At 37.2% G+C, this 24,336-nt stretch overlaps 1 protein-coding gene across 4 annotated transcripts in view; it reads right to left on the bottom strand.

The window, feature by feature from the left end:
• R3HDM1 (R3H domain containing 1) overlaps window positions 1–24,336 on the bottom strand; it is a 200,677-nt gene that overhangs the window by 134,471 nt on the left and 41,870 nt on the right. Inside the window, exon 1 of one of the 4 annotated variants that reach the window (XM_011937728.1) lies at window positions 9,744–9,997. The exons of 2 other annotated variants lie outside the window; for them this stretch is intronic. Coding sequence is in view for 1 of the 2 variants with exons in the window: in XM_011937726.1 (XP_011793116.1) it covers window positions 9,744–9,854 (111 nt within the window). In the remaining variant the exon portion in view is untranslated. Of the gene's footprint in view, window positions 1–9,743; window positions 9,998–24,336 lie in introns of those variants that run through there. One more of the 4 variants, XM_011937726.1, reaches the window with a different exon arrangement.

Raw genomic sequence — 24,336 nt, 5'->3', positions numbered from 1 at the left:
AGATGAACACATTTTAAGAGAAGCCAGGGAGAACGATTTTAGCTACAATATAGATTAACCCTGTTCTAGCAAACAAAATGTTGAAAGTTTGGATGGACAGTGACTAGGGTTTACACAAAGAATTAAAAGGTGAACGCTGAAAAGGAGAAAAGATATTCCATTCATTCAATCTCCAGACTGGATACTATGTACAGAGCACTGTTCTAGGTAATAGGTATACATGAGTGAACTACGCAGATGGGATCCTAGAACCTAAAATGCTTATATTCTAGCGCAGAGACAAAATATACAAGGTAATTACTGATAGCAGTATGTGCTGTGAAACTGGTAATATTAACAGCAAACCCTTAAAAAGTTACTTATTATTTGCTAAGCACTATTCCCAATGCTTTAAGTATATTAATTCATTTAATCCCCATAAAAGCAGTATTATATAGTTTGTAGATGAGGAAACTGAGGCAGAGAAAGATTAAGCAGCTTTTTCAAAGTAGCAAGACTAGTAAGGGGTAGCGTTAAGATCTGAACTCAGGTAGTGTTGGTCCCAGAGCCCCTGGTATCAGCCACTGCCTGTACTTCATGTAGAAATGAATAGATTAATATAACAGAAAGTAATTAACTGGGGGAAGCCAATTCAATACAGGAGGGGTCAGAGAAAACGTAAGGGCTGTGAGAGTTGGCAGAGTTATGAGAGGACACACTGAAGGTGCAGGTAGTGCTTGCTACCACTAACTATAGGAAATACATCTGGGAGAAAAATGGATTTGATGGCAGAACGATGATTTTGGTTTTGCATAGTTAATTTTAAGGTGTCTTCAGGACATTCAGGTGGAGAAATCTAACAGAAAATTGGATATATAGACTTGGAGCTCAGGAAAGAAGTCAGTTAATGTTATTTTTTGGTGGAGAATCACTATATAGATTGAAGTTTTGAGTTATCAGTGTCAATGAAGTTGCCCACAAGCCTTCACTGAAAAGAGTGGGTGTGGGATAGAATCCCTAGGGAACACTGAACCCTGAAGAACTGAGGAGGAACGTGGAAGATCACAAAGAGTATACATGATTTGGTAACAAAGTTAGCAGGAGATACGAAGTTAGAGGAAGGTATAATGAAAAAGTGTATAGGCCACAGAAGCCAGTAAGGAAAGACAGGGAGAGGCTAGAGGTTTAGGAGGAAAGAAAGGTAGTAAGAAGAAAAATCTGAAGAAGTGGGATGAAATGAGAAAATGTTATCAGAAGCACAAACTGGTGAATAAGCCTGAAGTGTATTCATTATCCTCAGAAACTGAAGGGAATGTGGCAGGAAAAGGAGGGAATTAATACCTAATAAATTTCTTCTATTTTACCCAGAACCTATTCGCTAGAAGTGAGGGAGCCGGGATGGCTGCACAGCTTGTGGAGAATGGTGAGTGAGTCACTAAGGGGTGGATCATTAAGGCCAGCACCAACATTCAGGACTGTTTTGGTACAGTCCTTCCAAGGAGAAGTCTATAGACTACAAGACTGGGGGTTTCTCTAATTCTTTGACTGAGGGGATTGTAATGAGTGAGTGACGCAAATGAGAAAGCTCAGATGCTACTTGTCTATGGAATAGGCTAAATGTTTTTTTCACAGTCATTTCCAGATCTGACTTTTTATCACTGTATGGTATAGTAGCTTAAGAAACGTAATTAAAAATGCCAAATCAAAACATAAAAACTGGGAAATTAGGAATGCTAGAGTACTAAAAGAACTATACATATACCTTAATGTAACAGCGATCCTAGTTTATTTAAGTCAAAGCAAAAGCTAAAGGAAGTGTTTTCACAGGAGAACCAAAGCAGGGGAGATGTGGGAGACAAGCAGCTCCTGTGCCCATCACAGAAGCGGGGGAATGGCTTGCCCAACTTCTCTGAGGATGGCATGGTGCTGGTACATAGAAAATTCTAGAGGAGGCCAGGCGCAGTGGCTCATGCCTGTAATCCCAGGACTTTCGGAGCCTGAGGCGGGTGGATCACTTGAGGTCAGAAGATTAAGACGAGCCTGGCCAACATGGCAAAACTTCATCTCTACTAAAAATACAAAAATTAGCTGGGTGTGGTGGTGCGTGCCTGTAATCCCACCTACGTGGGAGGCTGATGCATGAGAATCGCTTGAACCCGGGAGGTGTAGACTGCAGTGAGCTGAGACTGCGCCACTGCACTCCAGCCTGGGTGACAGAGCAAGACTCCGTCTCAAAAAAAAAAAAAAAAATTCTAGAGAATATGATATCCTGAAGACTAAAGATGTTGAGTACACTGAGAGATACAACTTTTGGCAAGGACATGAGCTAATTCATGGCAAGCACTAGCAAAATGGTAGTGGGCAGTGGGTTAGAGAAAGACAAAACTGGAAGATCATGAAAGGGCTATTCTTGAGCTCATGAGGAGATCCTGGATAACCCTGGGGATAACCTGGTAAGATTCTAAAGGGGTTGAGATATTGGCAGATGTAGGTAATGAGACAATGCAAGAAAGTCAGGGCCATTAATGTAACTCTAAACCTGAAGTTAATGATCTCCTAATACAGCCCTAGTGAGGGTAAAATGTATTTTGCCTTAATTCTGAACCTACCATAGTCCAGTGTTATATTGAGAGCTCCCTATGTATGTGCTAAATGCAGGATTGAAATAAATAACTCATGGTGTAATATGATCCGATTGGAACGAGATAAAATCTCTTCTAAAGACTACACAGAGGGCCGGGAGTGGTGGCTCGCGCCTGTAATCCTAGCACTTTGGGAGGCTGAGGTGGGTGGATCACTTGAGGTCAGGAGTTCGAGGCCAGGCTGGCCAAATGGTGAAACCCCATCTCTACTAAAAATACAAAAATTAACCAGGCGTGGTAGCAGGCACCTGTAATCCCAGCTACTTGGAAGGCTGAAGCAGGAGAATTGCTTGAATCCAGGAGGTAGAGGTTGCAGTGAGCCGAGATGGTGCCACTGCACGCCAGCCAGGGCGACAGAGTGAGACTCCATCTCAAAAAGAAAAAAAAAAAAAGACTACATGGAGGTAGAGTACGGTGACACACGCCTGTAGTCCCAGCTACCACAAGAAAGGATCCCTTGGGCTCAGGAGTTTGAGGGTGCAGTAAACTACAATAGTCCCACTGCATTCCAGTCTGGATGACAGAGCAAGACCCTGCCTCTTAAAAAATAAAAAAAATAGTAATAATAAAAAAAAAACTACATGGAGGAAAAAAAACCCCAAACTGGTATTAACATCTAGTCGTGTTCTGAGAAATAAACAGCAAAGAAGATTCAAAGGGTTTGGATTCCTGGAAACTGAGCCATAGACAATAAGGACATGAGAGGAGAGCTTAACAGGCAGTAAGAGAAAATATAGTTTTTTTTGTTTGTTTCCATACTGAATTGGTTACGATTCATTTTTTAAAAAATAATTCATTCTTTTATTTATTTATTTATTTTGAGATGGAGTCATGCACTGTCGCCCAGGCTGGAGTGCAGTAGCGCAATCTCGGCTCACTGCAAGCTCTGCCTCCTGGGTTCACGCCATTCTCCTGCTCAGCCTCCCGAGTATCTGGGACTACAGGCACAAGCCACTACGCATGGCTAATTTTTTGTACTTTTAGTAGAGATGGGGTTTCACCATGTTACCCAGGATGGTCCCTATCTCCTGACTTTGTGATCCGCCCGCCTTGGCCTCCCAAAGTGCTGGGATTACAGGCGTGAGCCACCGCGCCCAACCAATTCATTCTTTTAAAAGTGATCTGCTTAGAGATGCTTTTAAGGTACAAAATCAGCTAAAGGGAACTGGTCAGAAGGAGAAAGATCACTTATTCAGTCTTGACCTCAGAGTTATCTCATATATAATTACCATAAAAGTAAATTACTTCTCATATAGGGTACACCAAAGACATTATCAATAATTGGAAAATAAGATATTGTGTAATAGAAAATTTGGCTGACCTTTGTCCCTGGGTAGGCAGCTTCTAAATTTTTGGAATTTCTGGACTGATGGAAATGTCTTTATCATTCATGGTGGGTCCTGATAGTGTATGCTAATGCGGTTACTCATGGTGGATACTTTATGTTAAGATGGTGATTCCGGATGGCGACTGGCTGGGAAGACTAAACATGTTAATTAGAAAGTTGGGACTTTGAGGAATGTGATAATCAGTCTGACTTCCAAGGAAGACAGTGAGGCTGGATATTGAATTCAATTGCATGGCCAATGATTCAATTAATCATGCCAATGTAATGGGATCCCAATAAAAACTGTGAACACTGAAGCTTGGGTGAGCCTCCCTGATTGTCTGCAAATTGCTCTGCAAATTAACAAATGCCAATGTGCAGAAAAGACAATATATCTTGACCTCACGGGGAGAGAACAAAAGCTTTGCATTTGGGACTTGCCCAGACCTTACCCTGTGTGTCTCTCCTTTTGGCTAGTTCTGATTTGTATTCTTTTGGCACAATAAAGCTCTAATGGTGAGTCTAATTGTGAGTTATTCTAGTCAATTAAACTCAAGGGAACCTCCAAATTTGTAGCCAGCTGATCAGAAGTAAGGGTGGTCTGGTGGCTGAAGTGAGGGTAGTCTTATGTAGGACTTATCTGGCCTAACTGCACATTGGTGTCAAAAGTCATTGTGGGTGCATAATCTAGTCTCATTAGGTTATATTCCTTCATGTATTTTGTGCTACATCCACAGCATGTAATGTTGGTAGTTCATAAGTAAAGGTGAACATCATTATGAACATAATCTTGATTTCTAAAATTTAGCCATTCAGAATGCCATCAATGAGTAGGCATTTGCTTTACAGACTTTGGCAAGTGCTGGACTGTTTATAAGAAACCCTCAGTCTTAGGGTATTTTAGCTAGACTTTGATGTGGTGTTTCCTTCATGCTTTCAGAATTTGATTTTACTTGATATATTTTTCTCCACACTACTAATATATAACTAAATGAACATATCTCTGTGTACTTTTTACCCATGACCAACATTTCATTTTTATCATAGGGTCACAAGGAAAATCCTTTACAGGTCTTAAAGGTACAAAGCTCTATCATCAAAGCAAAATTCCTGCTGGGCTCCTGGCACATTAATCCACCTAATGGTTTTTTGATGGCTTAAAATGTGAAACTTCACATTCTCTAGCATTTGAATCAGTAGATCTAACATGACCTATTTCCTTCCTACACCAAAAAATCTGTTTCCTTTATGGGATTTTAATTTAGGTTACAATTGGTAGACATTCGGTTTCATAACTACTAATGTGCCACCCTTTATTTCTTGAATTGCCAACTACATTTTTTTCTAACAAAGGATCACAGCCCTCTCTCAAGAAAGCACCTAAGGATTATGTTAGAACGAAAAGGCTCGAAAATGTCTGATTTCTTCTTTCAGTCAAAGAGCATTTTATGGCCAGTAAAAATAGCTTAAAAACAGCTTGAGGTAGAACAGGTGCTGTCTTTCAGTTGCCATCATCTACCTTCATACTCTACAAAAGGATGTAAACAACAAAGTGAAAACAATTTTACAGCTTGAAGGTGCTGCTGCTGGGCATGGGTGAACACTGCTAAAAAGCTCACAGTCTCTCATAGTTCACACTATATACTATACGTGTAGGGCTAGCAGATACAATTTCTCTTTAAAGTACCTGTCCAATTTAATTGGCTCAGCTTCCTATGGCTTTGCACAAAATGCAAAAATTCAATGGGTTTAATGCACTTCAGACTTGACTTTTTTTGTGGCTTTATTTCTTAGCTATGTCTACCAGATCAAATTGTTTTAGTAGTTATTCTTACTTAACACATGGGTTTCTTTACAATTGTCTCATTGGAGCTCAAGGGGGCATACAGTTTTCTATTTTTGTTGTCATTCATTTTCTACCTATTAAGGAAAGCTGTGGTTTAGCCAGCACTCTGAAAGTACTAGAATAAAAAAATGTTCTGTTATCTCTCTTGGTGACCCCAAGCTGAAGTCTGACATCTGAATATTTTCAAACTACTTCAAAAAAACTGTATGTGATCTCTGTTGATGTGTCTGCTATTGCAGAGGTAGCTACATAACTTTCTAAGCATTTGAAAATAAATGAAAAGAGAGAAAATTTAAAATTAACAAAGCATGTTGAACAATGATTTATAAACACTATAAAGCAGTGACTCTTAATTATTTTTGGGCCATGAAAGGATTCCTCTTGAAAAATCTTATTAAACCCAAGGATCCTCTCCTCAGAAATGCAGCAGTCACATGTGCTTACTCACACGCGTATGTTCACAGTTTACACATGCTTTTAGGGGTTGCTTGGTTCTCCAGAAACCTATACATGAATCTTAGTAACAACCCCCTTTATCTATGTATATAATAATAAAATGATATGCATATTTATAAGATGACAGATTTGCATCATATATATTATATAATGTAACAGATTTGCATAACATATTATATAATGTGACAGAGTTATATTATCCAAGTCACTTTATAACATACATATATAAAATATAAAATAAGGGTTAAGTAGGATTCATATATAGGCTTCTGGAGAACTAAGACCATGGAAACATATATTTATTATATAAACTTGCTCTGTTCAAGTGAGAAGGTGGGGATGAGTAGAGCGGTGTTAACTGGGCTTCAGGCTTTCCTCTGTTTCCTGAAGTACTTTGTGGTACTCTGGGGCTTAGAGGAACTCAGTTTGGAAAAAATAAATTATATTAACTGTATTAAAGATCTCAGTTATTAATCAGAAGGAGGGTTGGTCAGCTGTAGAAGTTATGGCAAGATTTAGAGATGATGATTTTGTTGCTTCTGTTTCATTCCCACCTTTTGTCCCCTACAACCGGAGGGGGATCACAGAGCAGAAATGAAAACTATACAAAGCAGTAGAGACATCAAAAGAATGCAGAAACAAGAAATGCTACATAATTTCAGAGGAGGAGGAGCTGTATGTGGAAATGACATTTAACTCAGCTCTGAGAAGATTTTCATCTTATATATCTTTCTTTGCTTCTTGAATACTTTATATATATATATATATAACGTGTTACTTGTAAATCTAACTTTCTTTCCTGATAGCTCTATGCTACTTATGACAAAGCCATACTGCTATTAACATACACTATGCTTTCATCAAATGGTATTTTAATCTGCTTTACAAAATGAAATGAAAACAATATAATGGCAATTGCTAGGTTTGTGATTATGTAAACAGGTAAATGCTAAATGAGTGTCTGCTCTTCTGACTATTTTAAATACTCATATACAAAATACAAAATCTTGAGAAAAACATTTAAAAAATACTCTCTGTTCTATTTTTGCAACTTTTTATAAATCTATAATTATTTCAAAACAAGAGGTTAAAAACAAAATAAAAAAATACTAGCATATATCTGCTATTAACACATTTGAAAAATACAGATGGTATAAAAAAGTCAATACAAGTTTTACATACAAGCTTATCCATAATCTGAAATATAATTATGAAGTGGGATATTATCTTATGTATCCTTAAAAGGAAAAAATTTTAAATTGCTTTGTATAAATCTTAAAAATTAATGGAAAAATCCTTTAAGAGAAAAATAATTCCCTTTAACAATGGCCTAACATGTGTATCTTTGGAAGACATAAAATTTTTAAATAATGATTCCAATCTACTTATAAGAGCTCAAGTATAAGTTTCTCAAAATTAAAAAACTGAGCAAACTGTAAATCATGTTTATTTAAAATATAGTATTTAATTTCTTTATCTAATGGTTTATTAACCAAAAAATTGAAGTGCAGATCTAGGCTGCAATGAAAACTGAAAACCTGTATGAGAATGAAAATTTGCAGAGTGAATGTGTGTGACTGAAGCTTAGACAGAAAAGAGAAAGATCTGGGAGTAGGGTGAGAAAGGGAGCAGAGTGCCAAGAGAGGGAAGGACAGAGGCAGAGAGACTGAAAGAGGTGAAGCCAGGGAGACACACAGAGAGACAGAAAGGTAGGGAGAAAGAGAGGCACGGAGTAGCAAAAGGATGAGAGGGAGAAGAAAGAAGGGCACACAGAGAAACAGACAAAGGAAGAGGGAATGATGGACAGAGACTAACAGATAGGGACAGGAAGAGACCAAGACACAGTGGGAAAGCAAGATACAGAGAACGGGAGATACTGAAACAGAGAGGGAGCGAGAGAGAGTCAGAGGGGCAGAAAAGGAAAGGCTGAAAGAAAGAGAAAGGGAGGGAGAAAGATAAGAGAGAGAGAGAGAGATTAAGATAGATTTAGTCAGAAAGGGAGAGACACCCTGAAACACCAGGTAGATGAACAGAAAGGGAGACAGATTGAGACAAAGTGGGAAAGACAAATGTAGAGGGAGAGGGGGAGAAAAATGGGTGGGGATAGGGAGAACGGAAGATGGAGGGAGAGACAAGATAAATCAAGAGGGAGAGACAAATATTTAGAAAGTCAAACAGAAAAAGAGAGGGAGGGCAGGATAGAAGCACACCGACAAACAGAAATCTTAAGGAAAAAGAAGAAATGAAAATGAGGAAAAGCATGAAAAAGAAAAGCAGAATGTGACAAAGGATGGATAAAAGCAGTTGTAAGTAAGAACTGAGAGTATGTGCTGCTTATTTTTTTTCATTTATAGTTCTCAATATAAAACTTAAAATCTGAGGCTTAAAAATAATGAAATTCTCTTGGCATTAGGGCGAAGCAATGCATCTGATAAAAGACCCTAATTTTAATAATAACTATTAATATTTTGATGACCCTAATTACTTACACAGTTGGGAATCAGAAATAGACAAAAGAAAGAGCAATGACATTCAGCATTGATAAAAGGCCATTTAATGATTTTCTTCCTATTTCCTCTAAAAAAGAGATGAATTATTTCGTACGAATAAAATAATTGTTTCATAAATGGAGGGGGAAGGAATTCATATCATAACAAGTCCAAATGCTGTTAAAATTTCGACTAATTCCAGATAAAAAGCAAGCAAAACTCTCAAAAACCTTCTGAACAATTCAATTATATGAAAATGGACATGTGCTATTCAGTATCACCTACATGATGAGATTTCAGTTTTGAGGAATCAAAATATCGAGGTAAATGTCAAAGTTATCAGACTATATAATTAGGAATCAGATACTCCTCAAAAATTACATAGTTTGATTAGCATTTGCTCTCTTTTGCAATGTGATATCTGATTATGCTAATCATAGCAATGACAGATCTAGGTTTTGCTGTTACAAGCACTTTAAAAATTATTCCACCTCTTCCCCCAAAAGGGTAGCAAACCATTACCATGAGTTTTGAAAGTTAAGATTCTTAGCTTCTTAACTTCCAAAAGTCTCATTCATATTGTATTTGTTCCACAATAAAATTTTTAAAATTGAACAAGTCATATAGTATGTCTATTTTAAGATGAACTTCAAAGAAGTCATTTTTCCAACTGACAATTTGCTGTGCTATACACAAATACCGATTAGCACACAGGTAAACCATTCTATCAGTAAGTTACAAGAAGTATCAAACATGTGAGGGGCGGGGAGAAGAAACTGGTGCTACAGCTGAGAAGTAAATGACGCTACTTTTCACTCCATCAACCTAAACAAATATATCTTTGCAAAAATAAAAACAATTTTAAAAGGCTCTCACTTTCAACATGGTAGAATTTTATCACACATCCTCTAACAAAAATTATGGTACTAAGTGAACATGAATACTTCTTCATGTATCAGATTACCTTCTATACAAATTTAGCAAATGAATTAAGAGTCACATACCTTCATTGTATTGGTATTTGCTTCATCATACAGAGTTAAGAAGATGTTCTTTCCATAGTACCTGTAAACTGCTGCTCTGCATTGCTCCTCTACAGAGCTCACTGCACACATCCAGCTGATTAGTCAGGCATTGGGAGTGCCTGCTAGAGCAGTCTAAAGCATTTGCTGAGGACTCAGACAATAGAAAGTCAACAGCTGTATGTTGTGATGTCAGTAACACTCTAGCCAGTCACCACCCAGAATATCTGAAATGCATCAGAAGCTATATTGAGCTCTTCATTAGCAATTCAGAAGCAATGATGCAAAAGCCCATGAAACTGTGAATATGCAAAGACTGTCAGGATTTTTGAGATTTCTCGCTATTAAAATATTATTGTACAATGATGCCTGATCCCAGATTGAAGAAAAATAGTTGAGACAACCATATTTTTCTGTAATTCCTTAAAGAACAAGCCATAAATAATTTTAGGGATGGTTAATATATCATTTTAAAATTACTTCCTTTGACACTTTTAATATCACTAACAAAAAGCCTTAAAAAAGGCAATTTGTCTATAATAACCAACTTCCTGTGACAGTTTTGCATCTTCCAACTGACTTTACCTGTCACAAAGAAAGAAAATGAATTAACAGCACAATTCCTTATTTCTTAATCTGTTTTTGCTAAAATTAAAATAAGCTTGCTTATTTCTGGCAAGAGCATTACTTCTTCATACCAACAGATGGAGACAGCAGTAGAGTTGCAATCCGAGGACAATTCTGCCTCGTGTCAGATGCTTGTTGGCTATATTAGGTCAAGTGGCGGACTTACAAGAAAAGGAATCAACCAAAACCGAATTTAAAAAACCATGTTTAATAATTATAAGGCAAACAAATAAGATAAAGAAAACAGAATACTAATTGTATTTATTGGGCAACACACTGAACCAGATGAGTATGTTTTCTGGATTCTAACTATTGTTTTCAGTGATAGCTGGTATACAGCATGCGCCTCTGTTTCCCATTTTGTTAAACAAAGATCATACTTTCCAAAAGCATATAGGGATGTTGTAAGGCTCCATCAGACAATGCTCATATATTACCTGCACTACGTGAAGAAAGATCTGTACACCACTAACCAGAAATCCCACTTTTCCATGTCACTAAAATGTTAAGTCATGTAGAGTTTATATAACCTTACGGATTAATAAACCAGCAGTGCTCTTTATACCAACTTGACAAACACTGAAAGATACCAGCTTTATAGTATGATGTGAAAAAATATTAACACCTTTTCAAAAATACTCAGCCCTAGAAGTAGATTGTTGAAAATACATAAAAATCCACAAAATCTTCCCAAATCTTCAAACAACAAAGGTGATGAGGCAGCTAACAACACTGAGACTTATCTGAGAGGCTTCTCACTGATTTACGTAAAATTTCTCCAGTGTACAATCTTTTACTGCACCCTGCACTTTCTGGTAAAAATCAAGTGCCAGCCTAGGTACCCAAAACACAAATATCCAAGCCCCTGACCTTTCCATAAAGAGTTATCGCTTTTGCCAAAGGGTATAAATAATTTTTTTCTCAGATAAAATCTTTGTTACTTATGAGAAACATATTTCAAGGCAGCTTTTCTTAAAAACTGTAATAGGAACTCTTGTTATGAAACAGATGGACAAGCTAAAATGCAGAATAATGAAACAACCCACTTACATTGTAGCAAAAACAAATGAATATTTTCTACTACGTCTCAAAAGATTCTTTCCAAGCTTTGGAAATTGTTAGGCAGGCCTTATAAACTCAAGTAATTGTGAATTAGTAAAAAGTCATAAATTAAAAATATCTTAAAATACAGTTTTATTGCTGTCAAGTAGAGGTTTTCCTCCTATTATGAAGGGAAGCAACTTAGCTGTTAATAGTGAGATTTTAGTGATAAAAAACCGTTAATTTAGGAATAATCTACAACTTGTTAATAAGACAGAATCTTATCTTTAATATTCTTTTTGGATGCTACACCAGTAATTGTATGAGTTGGCTTTGTCTCTACCTTACAAATGTTAAAACACAAATAGTGAAACAGGTTTAGGTTTCTAATGATGTTGTGGAACTGTGCTTAAACATGCTACCAAGGTCAGGTGATGATAACTTTCAAATAAACCCTCAATAACAGAAATTTGAGTTAATATTCATTTTTTTTTTAGACAGAATCTCGTTTTGTCACCCAGGCTGGAGAGCAGCGGCGCAATCTCGGCTCACTGCAACCTCTGCCTCCCAGGTTCAAGTGATCCTCCTGCTTCATCCTCCTGGATTCATGTAATCCCGAGTGGCTGGGATTATAGGCACCCGCCACCACAACTGGCTAATATTTGTATTTTTACTAGAGATGGTATTTCACCATGTTGGCCAGGCTGGTCTTGAACTCCTGACCTCAAGTGATGCACCTGCTTTGGCCTCCCAAAGTGCTGGGATTACAGGTGCGAGCCACTGCGCCCAGCTGAAATTTGAGTTAATAAAATTTAACTTTTTGCTTGCACCTTAAATTTTGTGCTATCCATTTTGGAAAGTCCAGCAACTTCTTCTGCAAAAACAGAAGTACACTGACTCTATAGGGTTTAACTGTAGTTATAAGGTAAAAAGATAATTCCCATCTGAATGATAGGAACTGGGGCAACTATGGGACTAATATCAGAAATTTTATTATCTAAATCTAATTACTAACTTGGCTGATAAACTTTCTTCTTAATTTTTCTGGTGCCTTAGCTCTTGCGGAACTTTAAGATCTCAACCTTTACAGGTAAAGACAACATTTGAACCTAATTCTCTCAAATACTTCCTAATACATTCTACACAAAAACAGCACATGATTACTATAGCCAAGGGCCATCTTACAGTAACAATTTTTTAAAGAAATTTTAACACATCTTTTGAAGGAGAAAATCAATATTTTGCAACCACTTAGGTAATCACTGATTCTGGCAAGGATCATAAATATATGACAAAATCTGTTAGATGAGAGATGGTCACAGAACAAGATATTCTTTGGTTACTGATTAACTTTTAATTTCAAATGTATGTTCACTACCAGCAGACTCTACCTTAATCAAGTGATCAAATTTAACATCACCAATAATCAGGCAGGCTAACCTTTTACACCTCCTGATATAATGCAACAGGCAAAAAAATCACCTATGCTGTATTTCTCCAAAAATATTTAATCTGAATCTAATCATGAAACAATCAGATAAATTCAGACTGTGAACCTACAAGAGAGCTAGCTTTAAGGCTGAAAAAAATCAGTATTATGGGAAAAAACTGGGAAAATTACAGAAGACTAGAGAGACCTGTAAACAAAATGTAAAGTGTTATATTTGATTAGATTCGGGAATCTGAGGAGCAACTGAAGTAGTATATACACGGTTGGTATATTAAATGATTACATTTTATAAATGTTAAATTTCTTGGGTGTGATAAAAATACATTAGCCAGAGAAACAGAGACACACATAGAGAGAGAAAGCAAATGTGCCAAAATGTTAAGAAGTGGTGAAGACAGAAGGCTGTATCTGTGTGTCTATTTTATAACTTTAAACTTTTCTGTGAAACTCTTTCCAGTAGGCCTTTCATTTTCTTTTTGAAGTAAAGATCTACATTTACTGTAGCATTTTTTATTAAGAATTTAAAACATTTTAAAAACTGGTTAGGATTTTTTTTTTTTTACAATGCTATGGGGGCAGAAGGAGACCATTATATAGCAATAAACCTCTATTAGCAAATATACAACATTCTCCTATTAACTATATACAGTACTGTAATTTGAAGTAAAAATACCTCACTTTGAAATATAAAAATAGAATGCAGAGGATGTTGTCCTCCTAAAGGAGGGTTCTTTTCCACTACTCCATACCACGCAGTGTGGGTTTCTGGCCCTCCCAGCTTCCCCCGTTCCCTGCACCCTGCACTGAGTAAGTTGATCTCTCCAAGTGGTATTCTGTAGCAGAGTCACTGCCAACAGCCCAGGGACACAAAAAGACCAAGGCATTTCAACTCTGGAAGCTTCCTCATTCCCTTAAGATTCTGCTTTTAGTGAACATAAAATTGTAATAAACTAAAAGGAGGTAAGAAATTCATTTCCTATGATTTTTAATTTTCATTAAAATTAAAACCATTAACTAATTTGTATTTATTTATTTATTTGAGACAGTCTTGCTCTGTTGCCCAGGCTGGAGTGCAATGGCGCAATATCCGCTCACTGCAACCTCCGCCTCCCAGGTTCAAGCAATTCTCCTGGCTCAGCCTCCCTAGTAGCTGGGATTACAGGTGTGCGCCACCATGCCCAGCTAATTTTTTGTATTTTTAGTAGAAACAGGGTTTCACCATGTTAGCCAGGCTGGTCTCGAATTCGTGATCTGCCCACCTGGGCCTCCCAAACTGCTGGGATTACAGGTGTAAGCCACCGCGCCTAGCAAGATGGAAGGATTTTTAAAAGGAGGGAATAAATCAAGAGGTACGGGATATACAGTTACAAAGCACTCATCCATTATCTCATTTAGTCCTTAAAATTCTGAGGAAAAATCAATTCACCAAGATAATTTGATGTCAAGGCTTAGAGTCAACATAATTCTTAAAAATCTAAGTTGAGGATAATGATACAAAGTAATTAAGAATATAAACAGAGATTTTACAATAATTTAGATGTAAGGTACCATGAGTTAAGGTCAGAGTGTTAACTGGGAAAGAACAATGAAGACAGTGGAGGGACACTTCAAAGCAAAACTTAGAAGGCTAATAAAAATTCAAAAACTTGAAAACCTGGATAAATAAAAGAATGTTGATGCCACTAGAAGTAGGAAATTTGCCATGGTCAACTGGAATAGGGGCAAAAATATTAACTTCTACTCTTGTTCACCACTCACCAAAAGCAAATAAACAAACATTAAGCAGATAAACAACCCTAAATCATCCTCTTCAACTTCACATGTCATAGAGAGGAGATACTATTACTAAGTGGTGAGGAAAGATTGTGGTATTACTCAGATAGTCAGGTGAAGTCAATCAACAGTCCACAACCAATGGTGCAATGAGGTATCCAAAGCTCCAGCGTCAAAGACTACACAGATAATTATAGAAGTAAGGCACCAAGACCGTTGAGGGTGGTGAAATGTTCGACAGGTGGGAAATGGAATTGAATTATGAGTATAAGGAAGGACTCATGAGAGTTCCCCTACTGTGGATCTACAGGCAAACAGGACAGACAGTGCTCTCAAGGATCTTACACCCCACTTTCTACATACAGTATCTCTGGGCTCCACCCTCACTAATACTGTAATACAGGTAACCATTATTAGTTCCTGCTTAGATTTACCCAAGTGACTTCTTACTGGTCTCCAGCCTTTAAAACGGTTCTGCTGCCCTCTAATTTATTCTTTATACCATAGATGGTCTAGTATAAGACATAAACATTATAAAAGAGTAGTAAGTGCCAGGACAGGGGAACTAAACGATGCCATGGAAGTATCTGAGGGGGACACTGAAAGCCAGTCTTTGAAGGTCAAATAATATTTTGTGGATGAACTAACATTTAAGCTATCATTTGAAAGAATTAGCCAGGGAAAGAAGACAAAGAATTAGAGGAAGAAAGAACAATATGAACAAGACCCAAAAAGCATTAGGAAGAGTGGATTTGAAAGTAGCTCAGCAAGGCAACAGCTTCAAGTTCAAGGAATGAGTGAATTTCAGAGTAGCTCAGCAAGGCAAGAGCTTCAAGTTCAAGGAAAGCTAAGAGTTTGTTGTTGTTTTAAAACAATAAAGCTGAAGATGTAAGTAGGAGCAGACAGGCAAGGCCTTGTGAGTGAAGTTTAACAGCTGAGACTTTTCCTGAGACTCATTAGGGAGATAATGAAGACAATTAGGGGAGTGATACGCACAGATTTTTCACTTAAAGGGTGACAGCTGATGCCAATCAAATGGATGAGTCCTCTAAGGGAGAGTATATTAAGAGAACAAGCAAAGAAATCAATGGTTGACTCCAGGGGAATAAGAAAAATTCAATTTAGAGCAAGCCCCAATAATACTGCATCAAAAATATCAATAATAAATACAAGTATCTATTGTGACTCTATTCAATCTTAGTTCAAATAGTGAGAGCTCTGATAGCAAAGCTTACTGTGTCATGAAAATTTTTCTGGCTTCTGAGCTCAGACAACAAGAGTTTAGGTAACAACAGATACCTGGTACCTCAAGCCTTTATCACTCATCCATTCATTTATTTAGAGACAGGGTCTCCCTCTTGCCCAAGCTGGAGTGCAGTGGTGTGATCTCAGCTCACTGCAACCTCCACTTTCTGGGCTCAAGCCACCCTCCTACGTAAACCTCCCGAGTAGCTAGGGCTAAAGGGTGCATGCCACCACGCCCGACTAATTTTTGTAGAGACTGGTTTTTGCCATATTGCCCAGGCTGGTCTTGAACTCCTGGGCTCAAGTGATCCGCCTGTCTCGGCCTCTCAAAGTGCTGGGATTACAGTGCTGCGCGAGCCACTATGCCCAGCCCCTATTTTTAAAGATGTTTTATTGGAAATAATTTTAGAATTGGAGAAAAGTTGCAAAAATAGCACAGACATCCTGCATACACCTCATCCAACTTCCCCTTATAACATGTTACATAATTATAGTACAATTACTGATATCAGAAAATTATAACACTGTTAACTAATACTACAGACCTTATTTAGATTCCTTAAGCAAATGTCACCAGTTCCATGATTAGGCATTTTTGGCAGGGATACCACGGAAGTGAAATTGTGACCTTTCAGTGCATCAGGGAACACATGACATTGGCGTGTCTCAGATTACTAGTGATTTCTACTTTACCTGGTTAAGGGGGTATCTGCCATTTCCCCCTACCCGCCACCCCATAGTTACCATTTTTCTCTTTGTAATTCACATCTCGTGGGGAGATATTTTGTGTCCTTGAAAATATCCTGCTTTTCATCACAACTTCTCCCATTGAGTATCCACTGATAGTTCTTGCATGCAATATTTATTACAGTGTTGTCTGCCTAATGATGGTTTTTATTTCTCTCTTTTCATCTATGCTAACTGGAATTCCATGTAAGGAAGAGCTACCCTTCCTATCCCTCCCATCTATCTTATCTACCTAAATGCCTGTAAATGTGTTTTATTTTGTGGGTTATAATCTAATATTATCATTATTTTGTTTCTTAAATTATCCCAGTTTGGGCCATTGGGAGTTCCACCAGATTGGCTCCTGTTGTCCTTTCAACATGCTTTCATCATTTTTTGAATTACTTTCTGGCACCACATGATGTTCCAGGCACATCTTGTATTATTCTTGCCCCCAGACTCAACCATTTTTCCAAGGACCCATGGTTCCCTTTACTGGAGAATGGCATTTAAAGAAGATCTGAACACTAATGTGCTTACTAGGGTATCATTCCTCTGGCTCTCTCAGGACAGAGCTCAGGAATATGTGTATGTACAGTATACACATATTCACACATCTGTATTATGTATTTTTGTATTCATACATCATATATATATTAAAAACCATGACTTCATATGGATACCTCAAACTCCAGTCAATGAACATAGCCTACTCCTATCTTAATCTGTAACTTCTTTAGACAATGAGAAGTCTGACTTTCATTATCTACAATATATTCACTTAGTTTTAAAACTTTACACAAAAGGCAGTTTCATAATTCCTAAGCGATACCTCTGTGAGAAACACATTTACGACTTACAATATTTGTTTTTTGTCTTGTGTTTAGCTTTACAATGCCTAATCAAAATACCGTTTTCCAAAGTTACTTAGTTCTTTTCTTCCCCACTCAAGTCAGTGTTATTCATTGACTTCATAATCAAGTTAATATTGTTCATCTGTTAGCGCTTGCGCTACATTTTGGGCTCCTTTCTCCATACCTGCCAATATCCAAGTTGATTTTATGTTATTTCTGAAGACTATGTAAAAAATCACCAGGGTTCTGAGAGTCAAAGTCATATAAAAAATTATAGTCAGAGAAGTGCTGCTCCCTATCCCTACTATCTTATTCCCGTTACTCCCAATCTTTCTATACCATTCTCATGCATTTCCTGTAAGAAACCAGTTTCACTAGTTTCTAGTTTATCATTCTGGTATTTCTTTTGCACAATAAGTTGACATCTGTGCCAGTATTTCCCTGCTTCATAAAGAGTAGCATATTATAGATACTCTTCATACTTTATTCCCTTAATTGCACTGCAAGTAGTTCAGAGATTTTCCTCATTCTTTCTTACAGAGCAACAGTACTACTCCATTGTGTGGCTATACCATCACCTATTCAATCATTCTCCTGCATGGGTATTTAGGCTACTTGCAATATTTCGCAATTACAAACACTCCTAAAATGGATAAACTTCTTTAGAGAAGATTCCTAGAATTGGGATTGTTGGGTCAAAAGATAAACTGCATATGTCAATTTATTAGGCACTGCCCTCCAGAAGAAGGGCTATGCCAGTGTGCACTTTTACCAGCAGTATATGAAAGTGCCTCGCTACAAAGTTAGCTGACATTCTTTTTAGTTTTCACTAATCTGACAGACGAGAAATGGTGTCTCAGTGCTGTTTTACTTTTTTTTTTTTTTTTTGAGATGAAGTTTCGCTCTTGTTGCCCAGGCTGGAGTACAATGGCACAATCTCAGCTCGCCGTAACTTCTGCCTCCTGAGTTCAAGCGATTCTCCTGCCTCAGTCTCCTAAGTAGATGGGATTACAGGCACCCGCCACAACGACTGGCTAATTTTTTGTATTTTTAGTAGAGATGGGGTTTCTCCATGTTGGTCAGGCTGGTCTCGAACTCTCGACCTCGGGTGATCCGCCCACCTTGGCCTCTCCAAGTGTTGGGATTACAGGTGTGAGCTTTTTTCTCCGTATGAACTTAAAACTTTTTATGTGCTTAAGGCCCAGTTTTCATTGTGAGTTGTCCATCTAAGTATTTTCCCCATTTTTTCTATCAGGTCTTTGGTCCTTTGTTGCTCAGGGTTTTTTTTTTTTTTTTTTTTGGTTATTTAATTATTAAGAGTTCTTTATATATCAGGGATATGGCTTTTCAGCCTTTTGGCTAAAATCAAGTGTAGTATATATTACTGCTATAAGCCTTTTGGCTAAGGTATATGTAGAAAAAATTTTCTTCAAGTTTGTCAGTTTGGTTTTTTCACTTTTTTTCATGTTGGTTTTTGCCATGTAAAATTTTCTTATTTTTATGTAGATGTGTTTGTCAATCTTTGGTTGTCTCTGCATTTTGAATCATAGCCCAAAAGCCTTTTTCATTCACAAAGGTTAAAGAAGAAAACACGGGTTTTCTTATATGGTCTTTTTTTCTCTCTCTTTAAACATTTAGATCCTTAACCTGTTTGGAGGGTTTTTTTTTTTTTTGTAACAGCTAATTATTGGAGATAATTTATATAGCATACATTCATCCATTTAAATTCATTCGGTGTCTTGTTCAGTGGCTTTTAGTATATTCATACAGTTGTGTAGCTATCACAATAAATTTAAGAACATTTTCATTATTCCAACGAGAAACTACTGTACCTTTTATCAGTCACCCCTCTTTAAACCAAACTCCCTTAGCCCCCAGCAACCACTAATCTACTTTCTCACTTTACAGATTTGCCCATTACTGACATTTCATATAAATGAAATCATACAATCTGTGGTCTTTTGTGACTGCTTTATTTCACTTAGTATAATGTTTTCAAGTTTCACCCACATTGTAGCATGTATCACTGCTTTTTTATTGCTGAATTATGTTTCATTGTATGGACATATCAGAGCACACTGCTTATCCAATTATCAGTTAATACACATTGAGTTTGAATTTTTTGCCTGTTATGAATAATGCTATGAACACTTGTGTACATGTTGTGTTTATTCTTATACATGGCACAAGATGTATAATACACAAGATGTATCTAATTTTATTTCTTTCTAAATATCTCAGTACTATTTATTCAGTGGTATCATTTATTATCTGGGACATTCAGATATCTTGGTACCATTTATTAAAAAGCCAATTTCTACCTCAGTGATTTATCTTTTTTTTTTTTTGGAGAAAGGGTCTCACTCCATCACCCAGGCTGGAGTGCAGTGACACTATCATGGCGCACTACTGTCTTGGATGTCCTGGGTTCAAGCGATCGTCCCATCTCTCAGCCTCCTGTGAAGCCACCATGCCTGCTAATTTTTGTAGTCAGGGTTTCGCCATGTTGACCAGCATGGTCTCAAACTCCTGGACTCAAGTGATTCACCTGCCTTGTCCTCCCAATGTGCTAGGATTACAGATGTGAGCCACTGAGTCCAGCCCAAGATACCATTTTTATTATTTCCACTTGTACCTGTGTCTGTTTCTGGGCTTTCTATTCTACTGCTCTATTTATTTACTCATGTGACAGTAACACACAGATTTAATTATAGAAGCTTTATAGTATATGTTTTAATGTCTGTTAGAACTAGTCCCACCAGCAGTTTTTCTTTTCTAGTTTCTTCCTGGCTATTCTTGTAAGTTTGTTTTCCCATAAGACTTAGTATCAACTTGTCTAACTTAAAAAAAAATGGCTTCTTGGTGTTATTACTGAGAATGCATTAATTTCAGAAATCAAGGAGAACTGACAACTTTATAATGAGGAGCCATCCTATTCAAATCTACTTTTATGACTTAAGTTTTGAGTAAGTTTCTTCCTGTATGCTCTGTACATTTTTATGTTTAATAAGCATTTAATCTTTGTTGTTATTGTAAGTGGAGTTTTCTCTACCATTATGACTGACTGCTAACTGGCTACTGTCTGTATATAAGAGTCTATTGATTTTTTAAGTTAATTTCATTGAATTCTTTTATCATTTGGATTAATTTTACCAGTGATCCCCTATAGTCTTCCAACATACTACAGGTTGACTATCCCTTATCAAAAATGTTTGGGTTGGGCTGGGCATGGTGGCTCATGCCTGTAAATTCTAGCACTTTGGGAGGCCAGGTGGGTGGATCACCTGAGGTCAGGAGTTCAAGACTAGTGGGGCCAACATGGTGAAACCCTGTCTCTACTAAAAATACAAAAATATCCAGGTATGGGGATGGACACCTGTAATCCCAGCTATTCTGGAGGCTGAGGCAGGAGAACTGGTTGAACCTGGGAGGTCAAGGTTGCAGTGAGCCAAGATCACGCCACTGCACTCCACTCAAAACCAAAAAAGTTTGGGTCGAGGTATTTCGAACTTTTTTACATTTAGGAATTTCTTCATTATTTTCATTGCACCCTTAATCCAAAATCTGAAATGCTTCAATAAGCATTTACTTTGTGCGTCATATGACTGCTTAAAAAGTTTTGAATTTTGGAGCCTTTCAGATTAGGAATACTCAACCCATATTATACAATCTGCAGAGATAGTCTTTCTTCTTTACCCATTCTTATGCCTCTAATCGATGTATCTAACTATATTGGTTAATACTTCCATTATAATGTTGAACAGCATTAAGATAGTGCACGTTTGCCTTGTATAGTGCACATTTGCCTTGTTTCTCTATATTGTGGAAATACTTCCAGTATTTCTCATTATATATAAGATTCCTGGCTTTAGGACTAAGATATATAAATTTCATCATTTCAAAAATATATCCCACAATCCCTATTTGGGAGAGGGAGGGAGCGAGAGAGAGAGAGAGAGACCACAAAATGGGTGGATCTTGTTGAAGGCTCCTTCAGCACCTATGGAAATAATGAGTTTTCCTCACAAATCTATCATTAGGGAGTATGCTAATGAGTATCCTAGTATTAAACCAGTCCTGCATCCCTGAAATAAATCTCACATGTTCATGGTATATCACTTCATAATGATAACATTTAATTTAGTATTTCTACATCAATATTCTTATGCGATGCTGATTTATAGCTTTCTTCAATGCTGTTCTTACCAGGTTTAAGTATCAATAGTATATTTGTTTCACAGAAATTCAGAAGCTTTCCAGCATTTTCAGTGCTCTGGAACAATTTATGCGCAGTGGGACTATCTGGTCTTTGAAGGTCTGATAGAATTGCTTGGTGAAACCATTCAGGTCTAATGCTTTTTGGTGGGATAGTTTAGTAGTATTCTTTCTTTTATGGAAATTAGTCTGTCCAACTTCTTTAACTACATGTTGGTAATCTGCATTTCCCTAGAAAATTACTCCTTTCATCTAGGTTTCCAAATAACTGCAGTGAGGTCTGCTAAGTAGTCTCTTGTGATTTTAAAATTTTAAAAAAATTTTTAGTGGTTATTTATCGCTTTCTTATTTTGCACATCTATGTTTTACTCCTTTCCTTTACATGATTAAGTTAGCTAACCGTTTGCCTATTTTCATAATTTAAAATTTTCAGAATACAGATTTATTAGGTCTTGTTTTTCTATTCCCTACCTCATTAATTTCTGCTTTAATCTTTATTATTTCCTTCTGGGTATGCTCTTTAGGTTTACTTTGGTTTCCTAAATTTTGTTTTGAGCTCAAAATTTAATTCATTTATGTTCATTTTTTCAGATAAATGTGTTTACTGCTATAAATTTTTTTATTAAAGCACCATATTACTGGGATGTTTTACAAGATTCCTATTTTAATAGTGCCCTCTTCTGTCAGTATAGCAAAGTCCTGCCAATATTTGTTTTGTTGTGGGGGGAACAGTTGGCTATGAATTCTGTAACTTAACTTTGTGGTTCTGTTTGTTTTGCTGCATTCTGAATTTTCTCCTTTGCTTTATTACCTTTTCACCACTTAGCTGCCAAAGGGTGCTTCTCCTCTACTTATGTACCTTCTTTTTCTCCCCTAGAAGCTTATGCACTTTGAAGACTGCCTCTTCAGATTGTATGTATTTTTTTTTTGTTTTTTTAGGCAGAGTCTTGCTCTGTCACCCAGGCTAGAGTGCAGAGGCGTGATCTCGGCTCACTGCAAACTCTGCCTCCCAGGTTCAAGCAATTCTCCTGCCTCAGCCTCCCGAGTAGCTAGGATTACAGGCGCCCGCCACTGCGCCCAGCTAAGTTTTGTATTTTTCAGTAGAGACGGGGTTTCACCATCTTGGCCAGGCTGGTCTTGAACTCCTGACCTCACGATTCACCTGCCTCGGCCTCCCGAGATTATGTATTTTTAAGTCCCTGTGCTGTAATCCCTACTCTTACTCTATTTGGATACCTTAAAAAAAAAAAAGAATTTTCAGACTTAGGGTGGACTTTTTCTGGCTGAACATTTAGATAACGTTAAGATTCCCTCTCCATTTTGTCTCCATTTTTCTTTGCCTATGCTTGCCACAAAGTCTTGTGGCAGGCAGGAGATGAATGGGAGTATGAGAGATCACATGCCAGGATCTGCTGAGCGCTCTCTTTTTAGTTACAGTAATACTGAATTCTTAAGACTCTCTTCAAGTTATGCTATGTCTTCAAATTCTGTATAGATTTTTTTCCTTCTTATTCTATATTTATTTGAAGGAAAATTGGGAGGCAGTAGATCGATGACCACTATCGTCCTTAGCTATTTGGAAGTCCTCCTTGAAAATTTTCTTTTGGTAACAGCTTACAGACACACAAACGACATGTCATATAACTGCCCATTTAAAGTGTATAATTCCATACTTTTTAGTATACTCATAGTTATATAACACAATCAATTTTAGAATATTTTCATCATCCCATAGAGCAACTGCCCTCTTTAGAGCTATTGCCTCCTAATTCCTCCATTCCCCATCCAGACCGAGACAACCACTAATCTACTCTCTCTATAGATTTACCTATTCTAGCCATTTTATATAAATGGTATCATACAACATACGGTCTTTTGTGGCTGACTTCCTTCACTTAGCACAGTGATATCGAGAGTCATGCAAGCTGTAGGATTTATCAGCAATTCATTTTTTATCGTGAAAATAATATTCCATTTTATGGATACGCCACATTTTGTTTATCCATCTGTCAGCTGATAACATTTGGCTTGTTTCCATCTATTGATTATTATAAATATGCTGCTATGAACATTCATGTACTATCCAAATTTTTGTGAGAACACGTTTTCATTTCTCTTGGCTATATATCTGGGTTGACTTGTTGGGTAAAATGACAACCCTGTTTCCCCAGCACTTTGTGTACAATTTAACATTCCCAACAACAATGTAGGACGGTCCCCATTTCTGCACATCCTTACCAGTTCTTATGTGTTTTATTTTCTTATAATCATCCTAGTGGGCATGAAGTCACATCTCATTGTGGTTTTGATTTCAATTTCGGTTTTGATTTACATTTTGTTGATGGCTAAAATGTTGAGTATCTTTCCATGTGCTTATTGGCCTTATGTGTATCTTCTCTGGGAAAATATCTATTCAGATCACTTGCCCCTTTTAAATTGGGTTATGTGTCTTTACTACTGAGTCATAAGAACTCCTCATGTATTCTGTATACAAGTCCTTTATTATTTTTTAAAATTTTGCAGGCTGAGACCAGGCGCAGTGGCTCATGCCTGTAATCCCAGCACTCTGGGAGGCCAAGGCGGTAGGGTCACTTGAGGTCAGGAGTTTAAGACCAGCCTGGCTAACATGGTGAAACTGTCTCTA

The sequence above is a fragment of the Colobus angolensis genome, unplaced genomic scaffold (genome assembly GCF_000951035.1).
Source record: "Colobus angolensis palliatus isolate OR3802 unplaced genomic scaffold, Cang.pa_1.0 Scaffold168, whole genome shotgun sequence".
Lineage (NCBI taxonomy): Eukaryota > Metazoa > Chordata > Mammalia > Primates > Cercopithecidae > Colobus > Colobus angolensis.
The sequence above is the reverse complement of the archived record's forward strand: the minus strand, read 5'-3'. Positions and strand labels throughout refer to the sequence as shown.